The sequence below is a fragment of the Brachyistius frenatus genome, unplaced genomic scaffold, assembly GCF_029030835.1.
Source record: "Brachyistius frenatus isolate BFR_SWC_R1_liver_20210118 unplaced genomic scaffold, ASM2903083v1 Contig_17, whole genome shotgun sequence".
Taxonomy (NCBI): domain Eukaryota; kingdom Metazoa; phylum Chordata; class Actinopteri; family Embiotocidae; genus Brachyistius; species Brachyistius frenatus.
The window spans coordinates 488,523-509,115 of NW_027210616.1; the positions used below are offsets into that span (position 1 = coordinate 488,523).

At 41.7% G+C, this 20,593-nt stretch overlaps 1 protein-coding gene across 4 annotated transcripts in view; it reads left to right on the forward strand.

The window, feature by feature from the left end:
- Positions 1-17,490, forward strand: part of atp8a1 (ATPase phospholipid transporting 8A1) — a 102,248-nt gene extending 84,758 nt beyond the window's left edge. For all 4 annotated transcript variants that reach the window (XM_069694187.1, XM_069694189.1, XM_069694188.1 and 1 more), the window contains 8 exons: positions 629-707; positions 1,861-1,922; positions 2,206-2,262; positions 2,649-2,756; positions 11,634-11,722; positions 11,990-12,082; positions 13,772-13,863; positions 16,564-17,490. In XM_069694187.1, the coding sequence (XP_069550288.1) occupies positions 629-707; positions 1,861-1,922; positions 2,206-2,262; positions 2,649-2,756; positions 11,634-11,722; positions 11,990-12,082; positions 13,772-13,863; positions 16,564-16,661 (678 nt within the window). In that variant the 3' untranslated portion in view covers positions 16,662-17,490. The remainder of the gene's footprint in view (positions 1-628; positions 708-1,860; positions 1,923-2,205; positions 2,263-2,648; positions 2,757-11,633; positions 11,723-11,989; positions 12,083-13,771; positions 13,864-16,563) is intronic.
- The last annotated feature ends 3,103 nt before the right edge of the window (positions 17,491-20,593 follow it).

Consider the following 20,593-nt stretch of genomic DNA (forward strand, 5'->3'; position numbering starts at 1 on the left):
AGCGCCGAAGCTTAATGAAAGAAATGAGAGGAAACCTTCACACTGGCAGCACATATTTTAATGTTGTATAATGTTCTTATTGTCGGGGCGAGTGTGTGTATATTTTACAGTTTCTTGTGCTCCCTTTTTTTTTTTTTATTCCGTTACACAGAATGATCTTAAAAAAAAAAGAAAAAAGAAAAGAAAAACTACAAGTTAAAACCTGCACATTGATATTGTCCACTTGCCTTTCACTGCTCGTACACACACACTCAGCAGCCTCTCTCTCCCCCATAACACACACAGAGGATATACAACGTGTCTGTCAGCGGGGTGGCCATTCAGCGTGGAGGCCCCGACAAAACCGCCACTTAGCCTAGCGCTGGGCTGGCACAAAGGGCCCAGGTCAGGGGTCACTTGGAAAGCTGGAGCTCCACACACCCTTTTCTCATGCTTTTTTTTCTCTCTCTCTCTCTCTCTCTCTCTCTCTCTGTCTCGCACTCTCTCTTATTGGAATCTCCTCCAACCCCTACCCCCCTCCCCACCACCCCACCATCCCCCAACCCCCATCCTCCCTCTACCCTCTCTCCTCCCTCATCTTGCCTCCTTCCCCTCCTTCCCCTCCATCCTTCTTGCCTCTTTTTTGCAGGTCTTCTGGGCCCATTGTCTGAACGGCCTCTTCCACTCCGTCATCCTCTTCTGGGTCCCCCTTAAAGCTTTCCAGCATGGTAAGTAGCTCCCAGAGACTCCTCCACGGCTCTCGGTGGACTCGGTGGATAAAGACGGACAGTCAAACACACATACTTTGTCTTAATTACTTCTCTCTTCAAGCATCCAGTCATGAATTGCAAACATGTGTGTGCTCCGGTCTGAGTGACACACACACTAACAAGCGTATGTGCATTTTTGCACCAATGACTGCTGAAATGCTTTTATTGTATGCAGTTATTTGCACTTAATTTTTCATAAATCACTCAAATACACACTTTCCTGTTTGTTCAAGGCCCACAATGGTGGTTTTTTTTTTTTTTTTTTTAATCCGAACAAACAACTATCAGTGTTTCTGTGTGCGAATATAAATTTGAATATTATTCACAATATCTTTATTGATCCATAGGTCACTTTGTGTATGTTTGTTCACATTAAGATGCAAGGTTTCTGTGTGTGTGTGAGTGCAGAGAGAATAGGGATCTTTGAGTCGGTAAGTCTTGGCTGGCCAGAGCCGAGGACCACACAAGCTTGGGCCTGCTCTCCAAACAAAGGCGCCAAGCCCCTTCACTCTGACTGACAGGCTGTCAGCAAAGCCTCACTGCACACAAGACATGTGACCAGCCGGAAGTAAAGGGAAAGGGAGCCTCTCTTTCTTTCTCTATTGGCAGTCGCACACTGTTGATATTTTAGACTCAGCCCAAACCCACTTGGACGGGTTGAAGCAATATGTCTGCGTTTATTACAATCTTATTAATTTAGGAAAGTTTAAAAACACTTGTTGGGTTCCTTTTTTTAATGACTGAATAAATAACTAAAACTGTTTTGTTTTCTCTGTTTTGGCAAGAATCAGCCAGAAAATGTGTTTCTGAAAATAATGAATGCACATCAATTCTACTTTTCAGTCTCATTGATGGATTTTCACACAAACACGGTTTCCTTATAGTTGCGAAATACAGAATTATCGTTCCAGCCGTGCTCAAAGGACAGTAATGGATGCAGCATTTGACTGCGTTTCCACTTTAAGTTCCCTGTTACACTCCAATTGGTTTACGATAAAGTTCACACTGAGTTGTACTTAAAGTAATTTCCTACGTGTGTTGTGTGAAACCCAGAGAACTGAGGAGAGACCGCGTTGGCCCTAAAAGCCTCTGTTGTTGATTCCCTTCACAGATACAGTTTTTGGCAACGGAAGAACTCCAGACTATCTCCTCTTAGGCAACATGGTTTACACAGTAAGTGCACCAATCTTCTTGACAGGCAGTGTTTCTGCTGTGTTTAAAGAGTGCAGGTGTCCGAGCCAAGTGTTATCCAATTTCAGTGAATAAACATCACTTTTACTTCCTTTTCTTGTGACTTTCAGTTTGTCTGCTGTCTTTTCCACTTTTATACTGTACAGCATGTGAAATATATTCTTAATGTAAACTCAGATATGTGTGATGCATTTCCCATGACCAGTTTTATTACTGTATAGGGGATACTCTTTGTGCAATGACACTGTGATTTGTGTCTCCACAGTTTGTGGTCATCACAGTTTGTCTTAAAGCCGGCCTTGAAACCTCATCCTGGACCATGGTAAGCTGGAGGTTCTGTTATCTGTTTTCATTTCCTCCTTTTTATGTGACCACTGATGCTTGTGACATATTTTACATCATCCTCTTATCTCCAAATCTCTTTATGGTTTGTTCCCACTGGGCCTGTAACTGTAAACCCACAGCGATGACACGTATGGAAACTCCTTCAAGTTGTCAGAAGGAACTGTAAACTTGCATGTAAAGATGTAAACTTTTAAACCCAACTTATAAAAAAACTGCATCAAACAAGACAGTAAATGAATGAAAATGTTGCTTCAAATACAGCTTCAGTCGGCAAATTGTAGTCTCACTCAAATCTTGAGAAAATTAATCATTAAACATTAACATTTTCTGGTACTTTATTGTCCTCTGATTCTCCTCCATTAGTTCAGCCACATCGCCATCTGGGGAAGCATCGGCCTGTGGGTGGTGTTTTTCATTATCTATTCGTCCCTGTGGCCCCTCATCCCTCTGGCACCCGACATGTCGGGCGAGGTAAACACACACACACGCACACACACACACACACACACACACACACACACACACACACACACACACACACACACACACACACACACACACACACACACACACACACACACACACACACACACACACACACACACACACTCTTACAGAAACAACTTCCTCCAGCACTAAAAGAAACTGCTGATATGACCGTCTATCACTGACAGACCTGTAGCACCTTATAATTCTGATTCTGCAGAAAGATATTGGTGGGAAAATTTCGAGTTAAACTTGACAAAGGAGTGTATAAGTAAAGCCAGAGGACTAGTTTAGACCTTTGGCTTGTGTTGCATAATGACTTAATTGGGCCAATTTGCCCCATGTTTGTGTTACATTTCCCTCCCGGACTCTGAGTATCCACAGGTGACACTGAAACAGTGAAGCAGTCAGTAAGCTGAGCAAAGAGAAATGAGGACAACACGTTCTGAACATCTTAGAAAATGAGTTTAAAAAGCCCTTTAAAGTTGATTAGATATAGATATATACTCCTGAAGTATTTTGTTTACTTTATTCTTTTAGGAGTTATTATTTACATGTGAATGTAACTAACGTCTCTCTGAGTCACCACAGGTGGTCAATGAGAACCTTTTAAACAGGTGACATTTCCCAGTGCATTCTGGAGAAGAGACTGAGGCATCTTTTCATTCGTGAACAAGAGCACAGCAGGAAGCTATTGAAAGAAAAAGGCTGTCATACACACAGCCTGCAGCAGAGGCAAATAATCTGCCCCTCACAGTAAATATTGTCTTTGCAGGGATGCTGAGCAAACAGATCACTTCATAATTTAGTATAATGTACTCTAAGAAGTGAAAATATTCTTTAAAAACAGAAAATCCCTCTTAAAAGTAGTTATTGTCTCACTAGTCACAAGTAAGGAACGATCTGGACTTTCAGAACTCTTTAAGTCTTATGCGTGTTCTGCTTTAGTTAATACTTCTGGCTTTGAGGATTCAGTAAAAATGTAAATTGTGACTCAGTTTATTATTGAGTTATTCGATTGTTTGTGGTAGTTCATACATTTACACCAGTTTTGGCCATCAGTGGTGATGTTGGATGGGAAACTTCAAACATACAAGTGAGAAACTTGAACAGCAGCTTAATAGAAATGTCTTTAACCGGGACATTTTGCATCAACCCCCCTCGATTAGTGATGGAAAAATCTTTATTTTGTATGATTAATTTACCTTTCAAATCAGGTCACAGTGGTGTTTATAGTTCCTTATTTAAGAGGAAAGATGGTCTGTCGAAAAAAAAACAACTAAATTAAGAACATATTACCTCATCAAAGGTCTGTGTGCTCAGTTATATTCAGGTACCCCGAGCTTCAGAAACAGGCCGGTTTTGTCGTCTGTCTGAAGAGAAAATTCTTGATTTGTTGGGATTCTGGTGAGATTAAAGATGAACACATCATTACTCAGTATGATGATTTGAAAAAAAAAAAAAAAAAAAAAGGTTTTGTAAATGCTTTTTCAAGCTTTAGCGGAGAGTTAAATAAGGTGATTGATGCTACTCTCATACTTGTGTGTTAAATATAATGCCACAGTTTAGCTTTAGGACTGGAAACAGATTGTGATTTTGTTCATCAGTAACAGAGTCCACCTGCCAGCACCTTTAAAGCTCACGTATTAACACCGCACGCCTTGCTTGTTTAATCAGTATAAAATAAGAACTGCAAAAATGACACATCTCTGTTTCACAGGAGGCTACGTGTTGGAGTATTTATATAACAGAGACCTCAGGAAGTTGCTGTGGCCCACCAAGAAACAATAACCCCCATAAAAAAAACAGAAAAATGTTGTTTTTATACATTGGTTTTTGCACAAATTAAACAAATGCCATGTAACATGTTAAATAGTGAACTTTTGAGGTGCCGGTAGGCGGGTTTTGTTGCTTTTAAACAAAGCCAGAATAGCAGTTTCGCCCTGTTTCAAGTTTTTATTCTAAGCTACATTAAGCTGCCGGTGGTTGTAGCTTCATATTTACCATACGGAAATGAGCATGGTATCAATCTTCTCATCAAACTCTCTGCCAGAAAGTGAACGTCTCCCAAAATGCCAAGCTATTCCTTTCGTGGAGCACAATGTTTAGTCAAAAATCTGTCATTTCCGATCAGTTATGTTGGGTGGATGATTATAGTTTGTGTTTTTGGAATGGACGACTTTTGAGGGAAATTACATATAAGTGTACGCGATATTCTTGTCGGACAAAAGTTTCCCCACAGCAACGGTATTTTTGGCACGACACAATGTATAACAACTATCTGCGCATGCAAAGAAATGCTGTTTTGCTGTCACTTGCTCGGCCAATCTCATGCACACACACGCGAACGCACGCACGCACACACGCACACACACACACACACACACACACACACACACACACACACACACACACACACACACACACACACACACACACACACACACACACACACACACACACACACACACACACATACCATAGGTATATAAGCTTCATCTTATCCACCGTCTGTGAAGCCCGGTGCTTTCATCCATGCCCTGCAGCACTTGACTGAAGACAGTAATGGTGTCCTGTGGGTAGCTGGTAACTCTATGCCCAGCACTAACTCAGGGATGCCAGTACATCATCAAACAGGGACACATCTCTGTGAAACCTGAGAGGGCATCAGAGACACTATCTCCACTTCCAAGACCTCGTAGCCTCTTAAGAGCAGGATTATTCTCCACCCTGATGGAGCCTCGCATATTTCAGCCCTGCCTCCCTGCCTGTGTACTTGAATCTTAGAAGAAGACAAAAAAAAAAAAAAAAAAAAAAAAAGTGCTTTCTGTCCTCCCATCTACTTTCTTTTGCTTTTTCCTCAGCTGTCTTTTTGTCCCATCCCCCCACCCCCCTCCACCTCTGCCAGTTGAAAAAACTACCTGGGGGCCAACAACATAACAGACACCAGAACTCGCCTCTTCTCCTGTTTCTGCTCTCACTCACTACCCAGCTCGCCGCCTTTAACAAGAGACGCTAAGCAGCGCTCGGCCCCATCTGAACACATTCATCAATGTCAGGCAAAAATATTCTTTGGACGATTGACAAGACAGGTGCAGGATCCATCCAGCAGACACACTCAAACAGCTTGTATGCTTTTCACATGTACTCTGCAGACTGGCCCGATCCCAAACGCATATCTCATCCCGTTTTCACCTCACAAAAGTCTGACACAAATATCAAAAGAGAATGTCAGATTATTCGGTTCAGGCAGTGTAATCTGCCATGCTAAGCGGCTTAGCTTCACCTCAGGAGATGTATCATGTACACTCTGTCACACTGACCTGCTGCCTGCTGACTTGCTTCTGCTATCAACACAGCTGGCTCCAGTAGAGTTTATTCGGTCCTGTCTCTCTCTCTCTCTCTGTCTCTCCTCACTTTTCACACACACCTTTGCTATTTTTCAGTTGCTGCTGCAGCGAAGCACCTCTCGCTCTGTCAGACTCTACTTGTCGTCTGCACATGGATTTTACACTCTGCAAGCATGCATCAAGATTCTTCCACAGTTTCTGCTCGGTGATAAGAAACGTTTTCTCTGGAAGGAATCGCTTTACCGAGAAATTTGTTGTTGTGTAGCGTGCTAGGAATATCTAACAAGTGTATGAAATAGTCACAATAGAAACATATCAGTTTATTTATTAATTTGAGTGGTTTATGTTCACGGGCAGATTTATTTAGTTTAAGTTGAGTGAACGGGTTGTCACGAGAAACTCTTAACTCTAGGAAACAGGAATGTTAATCATAGTGGGCGTCTTCAATTCTCCATCAGCCACTTTATTCCCCAAAAAATATTTCTCCAGCTTTATTTTGTAGCAGCTGCACTTACCATATTTGTACAGAACACTAAAAAAACAATATAATCCGTTTTTAACATGTCCACAATAAGTCTGTCCCTAAAACAAAGTTTTGTGTGATAATGATATTGTTGTTTAAATGTCTGCGTGGCACCATTTTAAAGGAAAATTCAGGAGCTACTCAGCAGAGACACAGTTAGGTCAGTAAATGTGAGTGAAATGTAATTTATCCAATCGATGCGTTATCAAACAAAAAACACCAACATGGATTTTCTAAATTGTTTGTTCATCCCATTTTTTTTAAGTAATTAAAACACACATTTTTAATAGGTCATAACATTAATTTGCTGCTTTCACATTCGATTTTTAAAAAGGAGAGTACGAGTGACCTCGTTTTACTCATTATTATCACTTCGTGAGGTTTTATCCATTTGTACCTTCCAGGCAGTCACACCGCTGTCCGAGAACAGACTCGGAGAAGGCTGAAACTCGTGTCAGACAGGTTATCTGTCATCTTTAGTTTTCACTCAACGTTGTTTATTGTTGTTTGCAACTTGCCTGAGAGGGTATTTGACATTTGAGACTCAGCAATCAAATTCCTCTAAATAAGCAAAAAACCTGCCAGCGATCGACACTCTCCTCGAAGTTTCAAGATTTAAAAAAAATTATTTTAATGTATTCTGTCAAATAGAAGTCATAACGACTGATGAAATGGATCTCCACTTTTTTGTCCTTTTTGTATTTAGCTGGCAGAACTATTCTTTTCAAAACTAATTCACACCAGTAGACAGACAAGAAAACATGAAGATTTGATTGATTTTCAGACTGCAAAAGTTGTTCACAGATGAGATTACTGGCATTTGTTCTTGTTTTGTGTTTGTATGATTGGCAGAACTTCAGAAGTTGAAAAGTAGAAACAAGCTGCCAAAAAAAAAAGAAACTCTAATGATTGGTATCTGACATATTCACGACTGCTCAATTTTTCTGAGGGATAATTTGATATTATTGATCCCTTGTCAATCACTGTGGTTGTGTCCTTATGTTCCTTCTTTAAGACTAAGTGTAGTTTAAGAAAGCTTTGTTCTCTTTGTCCTCATTTGGCTAATAACTGATAAACACTACAACACAAGGTTAATGTAATAACTGACAACGAACCCTGTGGGTGAAGAGAGCAGTTTTTACACACTGTAAATCACTTGTGTGTGTAGTCGTCTGTGAGACTGCTGAGCTGCAAGAGTTTATATAAAGAGGTTTTCTTTGTTAGGCGACATGCAGAGAGCATGGAGTGGAAGAAAAATCCAAACGAGAAAATCACTGTTTGTTTTCCACATTGACCTTTTCAGGGTGGCTATTGGCTGATTTGTCTCTGCTAATGACATTTGTGGAATTTGAGGGTTTGCCTTGACCTTGTCGGGCCGCCTGTTTGCTCTTTTTATTTGCTTTCTTGGTTGTTTTTGCTTCTCGTGCTCTCCTCTGTCATCCTCAATTGTCTGTTTCTTCTCTACTGTGCTGTGTTTTCTTGAAATTTATCCAGAAGCTTGTACTTTTTATTTGCACAGGAAAGACTGTTGAGGTTTTTGGCCAAATGTATAGTTTCATCTTCAATTCCCCCCCCCCTCCGACTAAAGCCGACATGCACAGTGTTGTCCGGTCAAAGAAGTTGGAGAATCAACATACTGTAGATGGATTCAGACAGAAGTATTAGTCAGAATGCAACTTAGTCTAACCCTCCTCCTCTTAATCTGTCTTTTAAAGTGTTAGACAAAGGAGCTCTGTGTACTCGGAACAGCCAGTGTCTGAATATTAGCATCTCTGGGATGTTTTAGAGCTGCCAGAGCGTTATGAAGTTGGCTTTTCATCGTTTTGTTTGCAGGATCTAAACCTTACTCTGGGCCTGTGGGGTGAAATGTGAAGTAGCGGATAACCTCACCTCACATTTACCATTACAATGGCAGTCATTAACATAATTCAAACTGCTGAGACGACGGGCTTTCTTCTGCATGATCAGCCAGGTGCCGGATTCCGCTGATCGAGTCTTCCTGGAAAAGGAAGCGCAAAAAACTCCGAGTTTTTAGGTCTGGGAACAATATTCCCCTCAAGTTTTCCTGCCGAGTTAAAAGATTTATAACATTGGATGAAGTTGTATCTTTGATGTTCTGTATTTTTAAACTTTTATTTCAACAAGGTCCGCTGGCTGAAGAATGAATGATTTTTTATTTTTCCTGGAACTCCTTCCTTCAAAACACCACACCTTATAACTGCAAAGTATAACCACGATACTTAACAAGCAATTTTCATGCGCCGACATACGTAGTTTCGCTCCAATAAAGACTGGCGGTCCAGTAAACACGGATCTGAACAATGTAGTTTTTGTTGTTGTTTTGAAGTTCTCGCCTGGGTTAAACCTCAAGGGCGATCTGTGTGTTTTAGTAGGAAACACGATACACACACGCAATTTGGTTGTTTTCATGAAAACTCCATCAGACACCTTTTTACGATCTGGCGACCATAATAATGATAATGGAATAAGTAAGTACTCAAACATGCATTTTACAGCAAATGCACTAGCTGGCATGTTGTGTGTGTGTGTGTGTGTGTGTGTGTGTGTGTGTGTGTGTGTGTGTGTGTGTGTGTGTGTGTGTGTGTGTGTGTGTGTGTGTGTGTGTGTGTGTGTGTGTGTGTGTGTGTGTGTGTGTGTGTGTGTGTGTGTGAGATTGCCTGTGCCTGTCTAGTCTGTCTGCGTGTGGTTGTGTGGCCGGGAGCAGGGTCGTGGCCTGTCAAAACACACCCCTCCTGGCCAGCGGACACTACTGTCTGTCCAGCCAGACAAGTTTATTAGTTTGTCCTAAAAATACAGCCCCGCTCCCCGGGCCCCTCTCGCCCCGTGCAGCTCCCAGAAGGCCCCCTGGTATGAGACGTCGCTCGCGTCCACCAACGCTGCTTGCCTCGCTCGTAGTCATGGAGCCAGTCCAGATGCAGGAACACTAACATTTGTTGTTTTGTAACTGATCAGATTTGTTTGGATTTTGAATGTTTGACGTCAGATTGATTAACAATGAATGCAATATATTTAGGTCGGTCTCTATTTTGTTACTGTCTTACAGTCGCTGAAGTTTACACAGTTAAACCTCATGTTCTAATAAGTCTTTGTACCAAATCTTTTAACCCATAATATTGAATTTTATGATAAACTTGATATTTAAAGCATCAGGCTTGTACATACATCGTTTGTGCCCCAGAGTTATGTATGGAAATATATAAATATGGTTCATAGTTTGAGCTTGTGAACGACTACTTTGGTTTATTTTTCAAGCTGTTTGACTTTGATTTAATATGCTGAGTATACATCCCTGGTTTATTTTCGAAAGACTCTCAAGACAGCTTAAACACCCCCATTAAAATGCATGATACGCTGGATGAAAACGAAAATAATTAAAGTGACTCACGACAAAAAACAGTAAATGTTTCCACCAGTGCTGCGTAATTTCTAAATTGACGTGAAAATATCCCGTGCTTCGGTGCAATTTTCCCTCATCTCATAAATGTTTAGTTCCAAGCGACACAGAAAACGCTCTATTCATTCGTGTCCCTTCACAAACCTGTAGGAAAAAGCCATTTTTGATTTCCTGTCATTTGGGGTTTCCTCTCCTCCAGTGTTTTGTCAGACATCAAAGTCAATTTGCAGGTAATGGCCAACAGATTAGCTAATTTCAGCAAACCCGAGCGCTTTGATAGTTCTGACACTCGTCGGTGTGTGCATGTGTGCGTGTGCGTGTGCGTGTGTGTGTGTGTGTGTGTGTGTGTGTGTGTGTGTTTGCGCGCGTGTGTGTTTGTGTTTGTGCGCGCACGCGGCCTGTGTCACATTACAGCAGAGACAGTATTGCCGCGGGGGCCTCAGCAGTTTAAACAAGTGGCACGTTACAATGCGAGGAGGGCGAGTTTTGCACTTTGACGTGTAATGACAGATAGTTTCATAGCGGCTTGCCAAAACAAACATCGTCCTCACGCAGAGAGCTGGAAGGTTTCGCCCCCACCGGGACAATCCGCTGTCTCCCCGCCGCCGTGGACCCAAAAACAACCTCATCACTCACGAACTCAACGTGAACATTCGTTACTCACTGTGGTGAAATAAAACACTAGCTCATGATTTAAAGGACTTCTGCGACAGCAAAGAAAATCATCTCTGTCTGAACTTTTGGTCAACTCGACAATGATAACATTTGCAGTTTTATTTTTATTTGTGCGCGTGTGGTCGACGGGGGGGTTGCTGTGGGAGACTGTGGTGGGCATTTCACACTACTGTCTGACATTTTTAGGTCGACCGGTAATCAAGAAAAGAATTCGCGATGAAATAGGAATCAGAAATAAGCCAAAAATTATAAACTCTTCCAGTCAGCCTTTTTGGCTTTCTGTAACCCATTTAAAGTAACTGGAAAAATCTTCTAAAAAAAATTATGTTATTAAGGAATCTGGAGCTCATCTAATGTGGAAATCAAGAAACTACCATAATTACAGCTGTTATGCTTCATCAACACTCACTAAGATTGAGTGGCGGCTGTATTGAACGTATCATTAAAAGCCCCTCAGATCACGGTCCCGTGGCTCCTCTGATGTATTGACAGGAGCTCTGAGCACAGCACACAACCGGCCTGTTTTCGTTTGAAAGAGATTCCACTGTCTAAATGCGTCACAGGTACTTCCTCCACCCTGAAGGCCGGCGAGGCGGAGTGGATCCAAACGAAAACATGGCATCATTTAGTCATGGAGGATTAACCCACTTTGACAAGTTATTTAGAGCCCTCTTCTCTCTATTTCCACAATATAACTGGTTGTTTTGGGCTGCTTTTGTCATGTATGTGTTTTGATATGTGGTGGTTGTCCTTTATCGGGTGGTTCTTCTTTTAAAGAGCTCGTCTTTTTTTTTTTTTTTTACTCTGTGTTGGTAGTTAAACTCTGCATTGTCTACAGTGACCTGAGAATAAGTGTATATATATGTGTGTGTGTGTGTGTGTGTGTGTGTGTGTGACAGGCGGAAATGATGTTCAGTTCAGGGTTCTTCTGGATGGGCCTGCTCTTCATCCCAGTCACCTCGCTGGTCTTTGACGTGGCCTACAAAGTGTGAGTCTTCCTCTCTTCGCTCATCATCGCTCCAATATACATCCGATACAGGAAATTCCTCCAGAATCTCCCCTATCTACAAAAGAAATTCCCGCTTGCGTGTTTCGCTCATATTTCCAAGGAAGTCTAGCATTTTTCCATTCTGTGAATACTCCATGGGAAATGTTTGTTTCTGCCTCGGGTCTGGTGGACATCAGCCCACAGCAGATTCATGTGAAAACATCTGCCACATGATTTTAATTAAATGAAATACTGTTTCATTTACAGTGTGAAGAAGGCATATTTTAAGACCCTGGTGGATGAGGTGCAGGAGCTTGAGGCGTTATCTAAAGACCCTGGAGCAGTTGTGCACGGAAAGAGGTACTGTTACACACCACTTCACCTCTCCTGTCTTTACTCTGTGATTTTAGATTTACGTCATTTCAGTGAACCAATTATTTGTCTGTAAGTGGATCAAAAACAATTTGTGTCAGTGTAATAACATGATCATGTTTTTGCAATTCAAAGAATATTTCCAGTAATATTTCTCTCTACTTTTAGTTTGCTGTTTGCTTTAATGGACTGTTGTGACACAGACATTCAAAGTTCAGCGTTTGTGTCTGAAGCAACATTGGGTGACATTATCTTAACCATTACTTGTCAGTCACTGCGTAAATGTCCACACCTGCAAGCTAGCAAGTAGCAAGTAGTAGTGAGCTTTGGGTAAATAATCAACCTTCAACTTTCTTTTTTTACAACAATTTACAGACTTTTTGCCAAGCAGCACAAGAATCCTTAAATCTGTCAATGAACCTTGTCCTCCGTGGACATTTATGATGCGTTCATGGCCTGTTGGAGTTGTTGTAATAATGATTTTCTGACTTGTACGTAGTTTCGAGACTGAGAACTTTTCTGAAAGCTAAGACTTAACACAAAAGTGGCTGAAAACACAGTAAACATAACTGTCTCTCATGAGCTAAAGTCATCTGTTCTTCAACAACAATTCCATGTGAAATGACTGGAGCTTTATCCACACCGGCAAACGATTTAAAGAGTCATCATATCATTAGATTTGTTTATGGATAAAATCTATTTTAAGTTCATCCGGCAAATTAATTAAAGGACATATCACAAAACTGATGCAAAACTCCTTATGAAACTCAAATCCTGCCATAAATCAGTTTTCTTCTTTGATTTGCAGCATCGCTCACATGGCTCACATTAACATTATGGCAAAATGACAAATCTGTATTGACTCGGGGTGTCATATGTCTCTGCTTGATGCCTTGGCTGTTTCACAAAATATGAAGCATTTTCCCAAATTCTCATGATGAACTTGGAGGAAGAATCATCTACATCCTCCAAAATCCCTCAAAATGTCACAAATAGTCACGCTCCTGCTGCCGGCAGTATTCCTGTGTGGAAAGGAGAAACCTTAAAATTGCTGCGAAATTGCAGGAGTTTGACTGTAATATCGGCAATCATGTCATAAATGTGGTTGTCTCCCTTCCCTCCCTCTCCCCCTCCCCCCTCCAGTGCCGAATGTCTCATTTTAAAGCAACAGTCGTCCCATATTAAAGCTGTATATTCTAAAAACGTCTTAGCTGAAGCAGGTCTGCTCTGCTCTCTGGGCTCTGGGGTCTGAGGCCGGCAGCAGGCACCAACGTGGAGCCGATCAGTGAGATCTCCCGCTGGCTGAAAGTGATCCTCCTGCCTGGCCGCTGTCCCGGACCCAGCGGGCTGCAGGCACACACGCGCACACACACGCGCACGCACACACACACACACACACACACGCACACACACGCACGCGCCTGTACAGAAACAAACATGGAGAGATACCAACACTCGGATACATGAATGATTTTTGGCCGACCTGCTGTTTCCCCTCACTTTATCCATTGCTGTGCGTCTCCTCAGTTTTGTCTCCCTCCACGGTGTTTGGAGCAGCAGGTAGAGCAGTTGGCAGGTCCGAGCGCTCGGACAGCCTTGATGTATGGGTCATTAAATCTGCCTGTGGTGCTCAGCATGCTGCTAACACACTGAATGTTTCTGTGTGTTTCTGTGTAGTTTGACAGAGAGAGCTCAGCTCCTGAAGAACGTCTTCAAGAAGAGCACAGTCAGTCTGTACCGCTCTGAATCCATGCAGCAGAACCTGCTCCGTAAGTTACTCACAACTTCTTTCTTTCTTTCTTTCTTTCTTTCTTTCTTTCTTTCTTTCTTTCTTTCTTTCTTTCTTTCTTTCTTTCTTTCTTTCTTTCTTTCTTTCTTTCTTTCTTTCTTTCTTTCTTTCTCTCTCTCTCTCTCTCTCTCTCTTTCTCCTTTCTTTCTTTGGGGTGGAGGCACCAGGCCGTTAGTTTATCCGTGTTAGATTTATCTGCTCCCCAACACGTTGCCCTGTCAGGGGTAGGAAAGCAGATCGAGCGTCGTTGTTCCTCCTCTGACACACTCTGTATTACTCTGTCCTTTGAGAGACGGTAACATTTTGCTCGTCCTGCTTCTTTTCAGAAATACGTTGCGTTAAACGGACGTCGATCAGAGATCGTACCTAGCTCCCTGTGTCTGAACTCAAACCAAATCTACCTGACGAATACTATATATGAACTCTTTGATGAATTATTTTTTATAGTTAGTCAGAAACATGAAAACATGATCTGAAAAATATATATATATATTTTTTAAAAACTATGAAATATATAAAGGTGGCAGTCAGAATCAATTATTTATTTACAAATGTATTTCTTCAGTTAATGTTATATCGGTACTGTTTGACTGTTTGGGGCAACATCTAAATCCCCATTCAGACACAATAAGTCAGCTCAGCTTCTCTGGGCAAAGTTACTGATGCTGTTAAGGAGCGATATGTCTGTCACGTTTTCTTCATTCTCTGTTGTCCCACTGCGCTCAGCTGATGAGGTAGTAGACACTCTAAGTGAGTGAGTGTCTCTCAGGACTGAAATAAATCACAAGAGGCTCAGTGAATTTTCCAAAAATCTGTCGGTAATGAGGCTATAATTATTTCTGGGTTTGGGGCGAAAAGTCACAGACAAACACTCCAGACTGGAAGAAAATCACTTATCATGTCGAGTGAGAAACCACCCCACATCCTAGAGAGAGAGAGAGATAAATCCCCTTCGAATGGAGCTTGAAACCTTTTTAAATAACGGGATTTCATTCATAGTAACGCATCGAAAAAGTACCTAAAGCGTCCAAACTTAGGGTCCCATTTTCTCCCCGATGGTTTTCTAAACATGGGTTTTTGTTTTTTTGTGGGTTTTCTGTTTTTCTGTTGTTTTATGTCTCCTGTCTGATCAGTTTGTTTTTTGTTTGTCTCATAGGTGGGGATGAGACCGTTGTTGTTTGATACCTTTTTAGATTCAATACTCAAACCTAACCCCGTTTACGTCTCCAGCCCACCTGTAGCTCCCCGATAAGACGCCCCTCTCCCTCCTTTTGGTCGTTGACTTCCTGTCCTTCCTCTCGTGTGCCTCCCGTGTGTCCTCAGTTGAACTCAGTAGAGCGAGATAACGCTGAAATGATGAAATGTTGCGCTGTTATTCCCCCACAATGCACTCGTCTCAGCGGGGTCCTTTGAACTTTCCCGCTGTCCTCCAGGTACTGAGCAAGTCATTTGACACCTGAAGGTGAGTCAAGGGTCAAAGGTCAGGTGAGACCCCGTAGGACAGTTTAGGTGATAGATCATAGGGCAGCAGATGCAAATTTAGGGGGAGGTGTGTGTGTGTGTGTGTGTGTGTGTGTGTCCTTGTCGTGATTTATATTCATCACATGATTTATTTGAACTGAACAGTCATTGTGGGAAATTTACTTATTTTCTTCTTTTTAAATGAGAAGATTGACACCGCTCTCATATCTGTCTATTTACTTGTTGCCTCTTATGTATTAGCATTAGCTTTATGCTCAGGGCACAGAGCTCAGTATTCATTTCTTTGTCAAATATTCCCCTCTGCAGCACGATAAGGAAATAACTTTATTTCCCAAGATGCAACTCTTGTTTGCTTATTAAGATAGAAACGGTAGCTGGTGGCCGCCTGAATAGAAAACAGCGTCCCAACAGGTTAAAGGTCTCCAGTTTTTATTTTTGCTGCAGACAGAATGGTTAGAAGAGTCTTTGAGGATTCTAGAAATATATTCAGTGCAGCAGTAAGCGTTGTTAAACAACCTTCCGGGGTGTAGAAGCGTTGCTGGTAATTATCTTTCAGAGAAGCAGATGCTTACTGCTGTGACCTGAGTGTCAGAAGAGGCGCAAACCAGTGCTAGCCGCACTGGCTTAACATTTCACCCATCAAACAACGAGCCTGGTTCTATCCAAACGCACCAAACTACCGACCAGCACCTCTGAAGCTCAATGATTAAAACACTTGTGTCCTGTTTAATTATAGTTTTGGCTCAATGCGGTGACCACCTGCAAGCTTGTCATAACTGTGAGGTTGCCAAACAACCAACGTAGACTTTATGAAGTCCCCCATAAAAGCACAAATTGCCATTTTTACACTTCAGTTTCATGGAGGCATTAAATCAAGAAAATCGGAAATATGAATTGGAGAGTTTTAGAGCGGCTGGTAGGTGTAATTCAGTGTATTTTGTTACACTATCCAGCGAGGCTGTTTCTCTCTTGCTTTTGGCTGCGAGCTTTACCCTCAGATGTGAGACCGGTATTGATCTTCGGCAAGAAAGCAAAAATAAGCATATTTCCCAAATGGATTTTGTTTATTTTGTTAATTCATTTGTTTTAAGTATGTGTGTGTTTTTTTTTAATGTACATTTCATCAGTTGTTTTTTTTTAAATTTCACGAACGACTAATTGGTACAACCTCTGTTTTAACTGCTGCATTCGTTTTCAGATGGCTACGCCTTCTCTCAAGATGAGAACGGAGTGGTGTCTCAGTCTGAGGTGATCAGAGCGTACGACACCACCAAACAGAGGACCAACGAGTGGTGAGCCCGCCGGCCTTCTCGTTCCCGGCCGGCCAGTTTTGGAGCCGCAGCAGCCGTTTCCGATAGCGATGTGAAGCGGTGGCGTGAAGCGTGTGCCTCCAGCACTGAAGAGAGAGAGAGAAGGGGGGGGGAGGGAGGGAGGGGGGGGGGAGGGGGTGTTTGGACATGAAACGGACAGAGGAGAGTGACACTGTGTAGTCTTTGAAAAAGGGAAGGGAAAAACAAAACAAAAACAACAACAACAACAACAACCAAGGAACAAAACAAAAACGTGTTCACTATCAGCTGTAGTTGTGTGTCCAGCAGCCATGATGAGCACCGTGCTTCTTAGCAGTCTGTGGTCTGAAGCTCTTCACTGTTCTCGCTCTGTTTGTCGGGAGCGACTGATTTAAACGAATGACAGCTTTTAGCACTGAGCCAAAAAGCCTAAAATCACCGTCTGGAATTCAAATCAAACTCCCGAACGCTGTTATTGCAAACGTTAAAAACACTGGGCAAATGAGTAGTTTTAGAGGACGTGAACTTGCGAAAGATTTGCCAAAGAGCAGTCGCGTCTACAGTCGTCCCAAGTACTAGTGAATTCGGAAACCTTTAAACCAAATGTAACTAAGCTCCTGCGAGTATTCCAGCACTAAACAGACCACTTCAGAGCAGACGTTTGTAACGTTTTCATTTTCTTTTTGCACTTAAGGGAAGCGTCTATTGTGTAAAGCCTTACATTTGCTCATGCCTTCGTCCTTCTTTGTTTCTTTTTAAGATACACTTTTTTTTTTTTTTTTTTTTAAGTATGTAGATATCGTGCCTGGTTTTCTTTTGTTTTTATCTTTTTTTTTTTTTAAACTTTTTTTAATTTATTTCGTTTTTAAAGAAGTTGCCTCCAGCAACCGACAGTAGTCCTGTTTCCACCATTTTTACAGCAGAAGTATTGCTCTCGACTCGTAACTGCATTCCACACATCACTCCTGTTTCAACAATCACAACGGTGCCTAAGTCAAACTTTTCCCTCTTAGAAGACAAAACAAGAATAGTTTCGCCGGCTAGCTTAGACCAGTGCTCCACACACACACCTACCGAAGACAGAGTCACTGTCTCCCCGCCACAGTTTTGCACTCCTACAATGTGAAACGTGTTCCTGCAGCGGTGAAGGGGAGGCTCTCTGATGGCCTCGTGAAGCTGACGGTGGTGGCCGTGTTTCCCTTCAAATGGAGATTTTATCCTTCTAACATAAGTGCCATTAGCTTAAAGGGAGAGAGAAACATTAGCCAGGAAACTCCACGACGGTATCAAAACTACTTTGTCTCTATAGTTATTTTGTGGATTTGTATTTTTATATTGGAAATGTATGAATTTTGCATCGACTGGCTTTGTAATGACTCGTCTGTAACTTTTCAGTTGTTTCTTCCTCTGATGAACTGGCAGGATAGAATAGATGTAATGAGGAAACGGAGCTTTCTTAAATGTCTTGTTATTATTAATATTAATATTGTTACAGCTTGATTTATTTATAATTGACTACTTAATGTCCGCGTGATTGCTTTCTTCTCCCCATGGGAGATCAAATTTCTGTGTGTGTGTGTGTGTGTGTGTGTGTGTCTCGGTTTATCGCCTGCATGTGCATGTGCTGTACGTGTGCGAGTGTGAGTGTGCGCGCGTGTATGTGTCACCTTTACTGTGGATAACTTCTATGTATGCATTGCATGTCTGTGTCCTCTCTGTGAGACTGGGAGCCTCAGTCCTCCTCGTGTATTTCTTTTCATGTGTGTGTGTGTGTGTGTGTGTGTGTGTGCGTGCGCGTGGTGACGCTTGCTCCAGTTGTCCGTCTGCACGACTCCAGGTATAGCTATGGTGTACTACCGTGTGCCGATGCATGGCCCTCATGGGGAAAGTGAGATTGTGCGGTGTGCCTGTGTGTGTGTGTGTGTTCGTAGTCAAACCCCCCCCCCCTCCCCCCGGCCTCGACTGTGGCGGTTTCCGACGCTCGGCTTGCTTCGACAGGAGATGTTGCACAAAAAGCACTCTATGTACTTTTCCAGTTGTGGATGTCTGGTATTATCTGGTTTCGGTATATGATTTCTCTTGAGTGTACATGTTTGTAACTTGTTTACTTCATGCAGTGGTACCTCTGCTTTACAAGGAAGCTCTTTTGTGTTTTGTGTTTCTGATTATTCTTTCTCCGCTGGTCTTTATGCGTGAAATCTTTACTGGTCGTCATCTTGTCGAATATTTCCAACCAGCTGAATGTGGATGTCGTCGTTGTGGAAGGCTTGGACTGCTTTCTTTTTCCGGAAAACATAAAACACACGTTGTTGTCTGTGAAGGTCGTGGGCTGCATGAATGGAAAACACAAACTGCTCTCTGAGGTGTTAACTGTACTACTTTTGATTCTCCCTCGAGTGTTGATCACTTTACTAAAGAGGAAAAAAAAAATGCACCTTTAACTTCTTTTATTTCAATATTTGTTTCTTTCCGTCATTTTGTTCGATGATTGTTCTGCATGTTGGGACTGCAAACTTATAAGTGTTGTCTTTTACTGCCATGAAGGACTACTGAAATAAACTTTACAATCGTGGAGGAACAATGTGAACATCTTTGGTAATTCTTGTGTGTATTTGCAGACTAGGTAATCACCGTCATCTTGTGGCTGTGTGGCAACAAACGGGACAGAAAACCTAAACAGGAAAAGGCAGGGCGAAGCATCAGACTGCAGGACAAACACATGATATCAATAGAGACCTTTTTGGTTATGACTGGGGGGGGGGGGGGGTTTAGTCGAATGTGTGTGTGTGTGTGTGATCACACAGACAGCAATCCGATCCTGTAATAAATCCAGATTAAATGACCCAACTACACTTTATTTTGATGAGTTTATTATTACTAGATAAATCAGCAGAGAAGGTTTTGTATCTCATTTTTGTTGCTGTAATCTGGGTCTTAAAAGTTCAATTCAATAGTTGATTGACATAAAATGTATCAAGTTTTTTTTGTCATTTTTTTTTAATTTTTTTATAGCAGAAACCTGAACAACTCTTTGGTTCCAGCTTCTCAAATATGAAGCTTTCCTACTTTTCTGAGTTTATTTGTCCATAAACTGAAGACAACCTGAGCCTTATTCATTGAGACTGATTGCATCACTAGTTTTAGATATTTTACAGACCCCCAAAAAAAACAAAAAACGAGAAAAGATTTAGTAATCGTCAGATGCGTCCAAACTAAAATGACTACATCAAATAAATAAAGAAAACGTTTAAAGTTGTTTTAAAAATGTCAATCCTGGTTGATTTTTTTGCAACAATCGGGGTTCCTGGTGATGTCAGCAAGTTTGATTTATTACCTCAACAAACACTTGTTGAGCAGAAGAACAACGGAGGTATCTGATTACACTGCAGCCAAACAAACCCATCATGTTTTCATAAAGAAGTCATCTTTCAGTCATCAGCTCATCGGTTTACTGCTCGATTGTTATTGTCCCATGATGCCCTGCAATAATCAACGTTGATCCACCGACAAAACGATGCCAGAAATGATGCGTGTTTGATGAACAATGGCTACATTTCATAATAAAGTAAACAGAAGTTTGGTTTTGTTCCGAGCGGAGTGAGACTTTTCAAAAGACCCAGAAATGTTGCAAAATTTTTCATTACTATGAAACCCATGAGACAGTTGAGTACAAATATTTAGTGCGAGGAGAAATAATCGGGATCCAAGGATAACTTGGAAAAGAAATTGAAACCTGGCAAAGCGGTAAAGGATCGTAAGTATCTGAAAAATGTACGAAATGTCATAAAAAAACGCCTTCACAGCTTTTATTTTCCTTTTTTTTAAGCAGAGCCCGGGATCTGATAGAGACGTTCGCACTGACAGCCGCCAATATGAACGAGTCCGAGTGATACAAATCGTGCAAGTTGTATTTTGTGATAACAGCACAGACTTTTACGG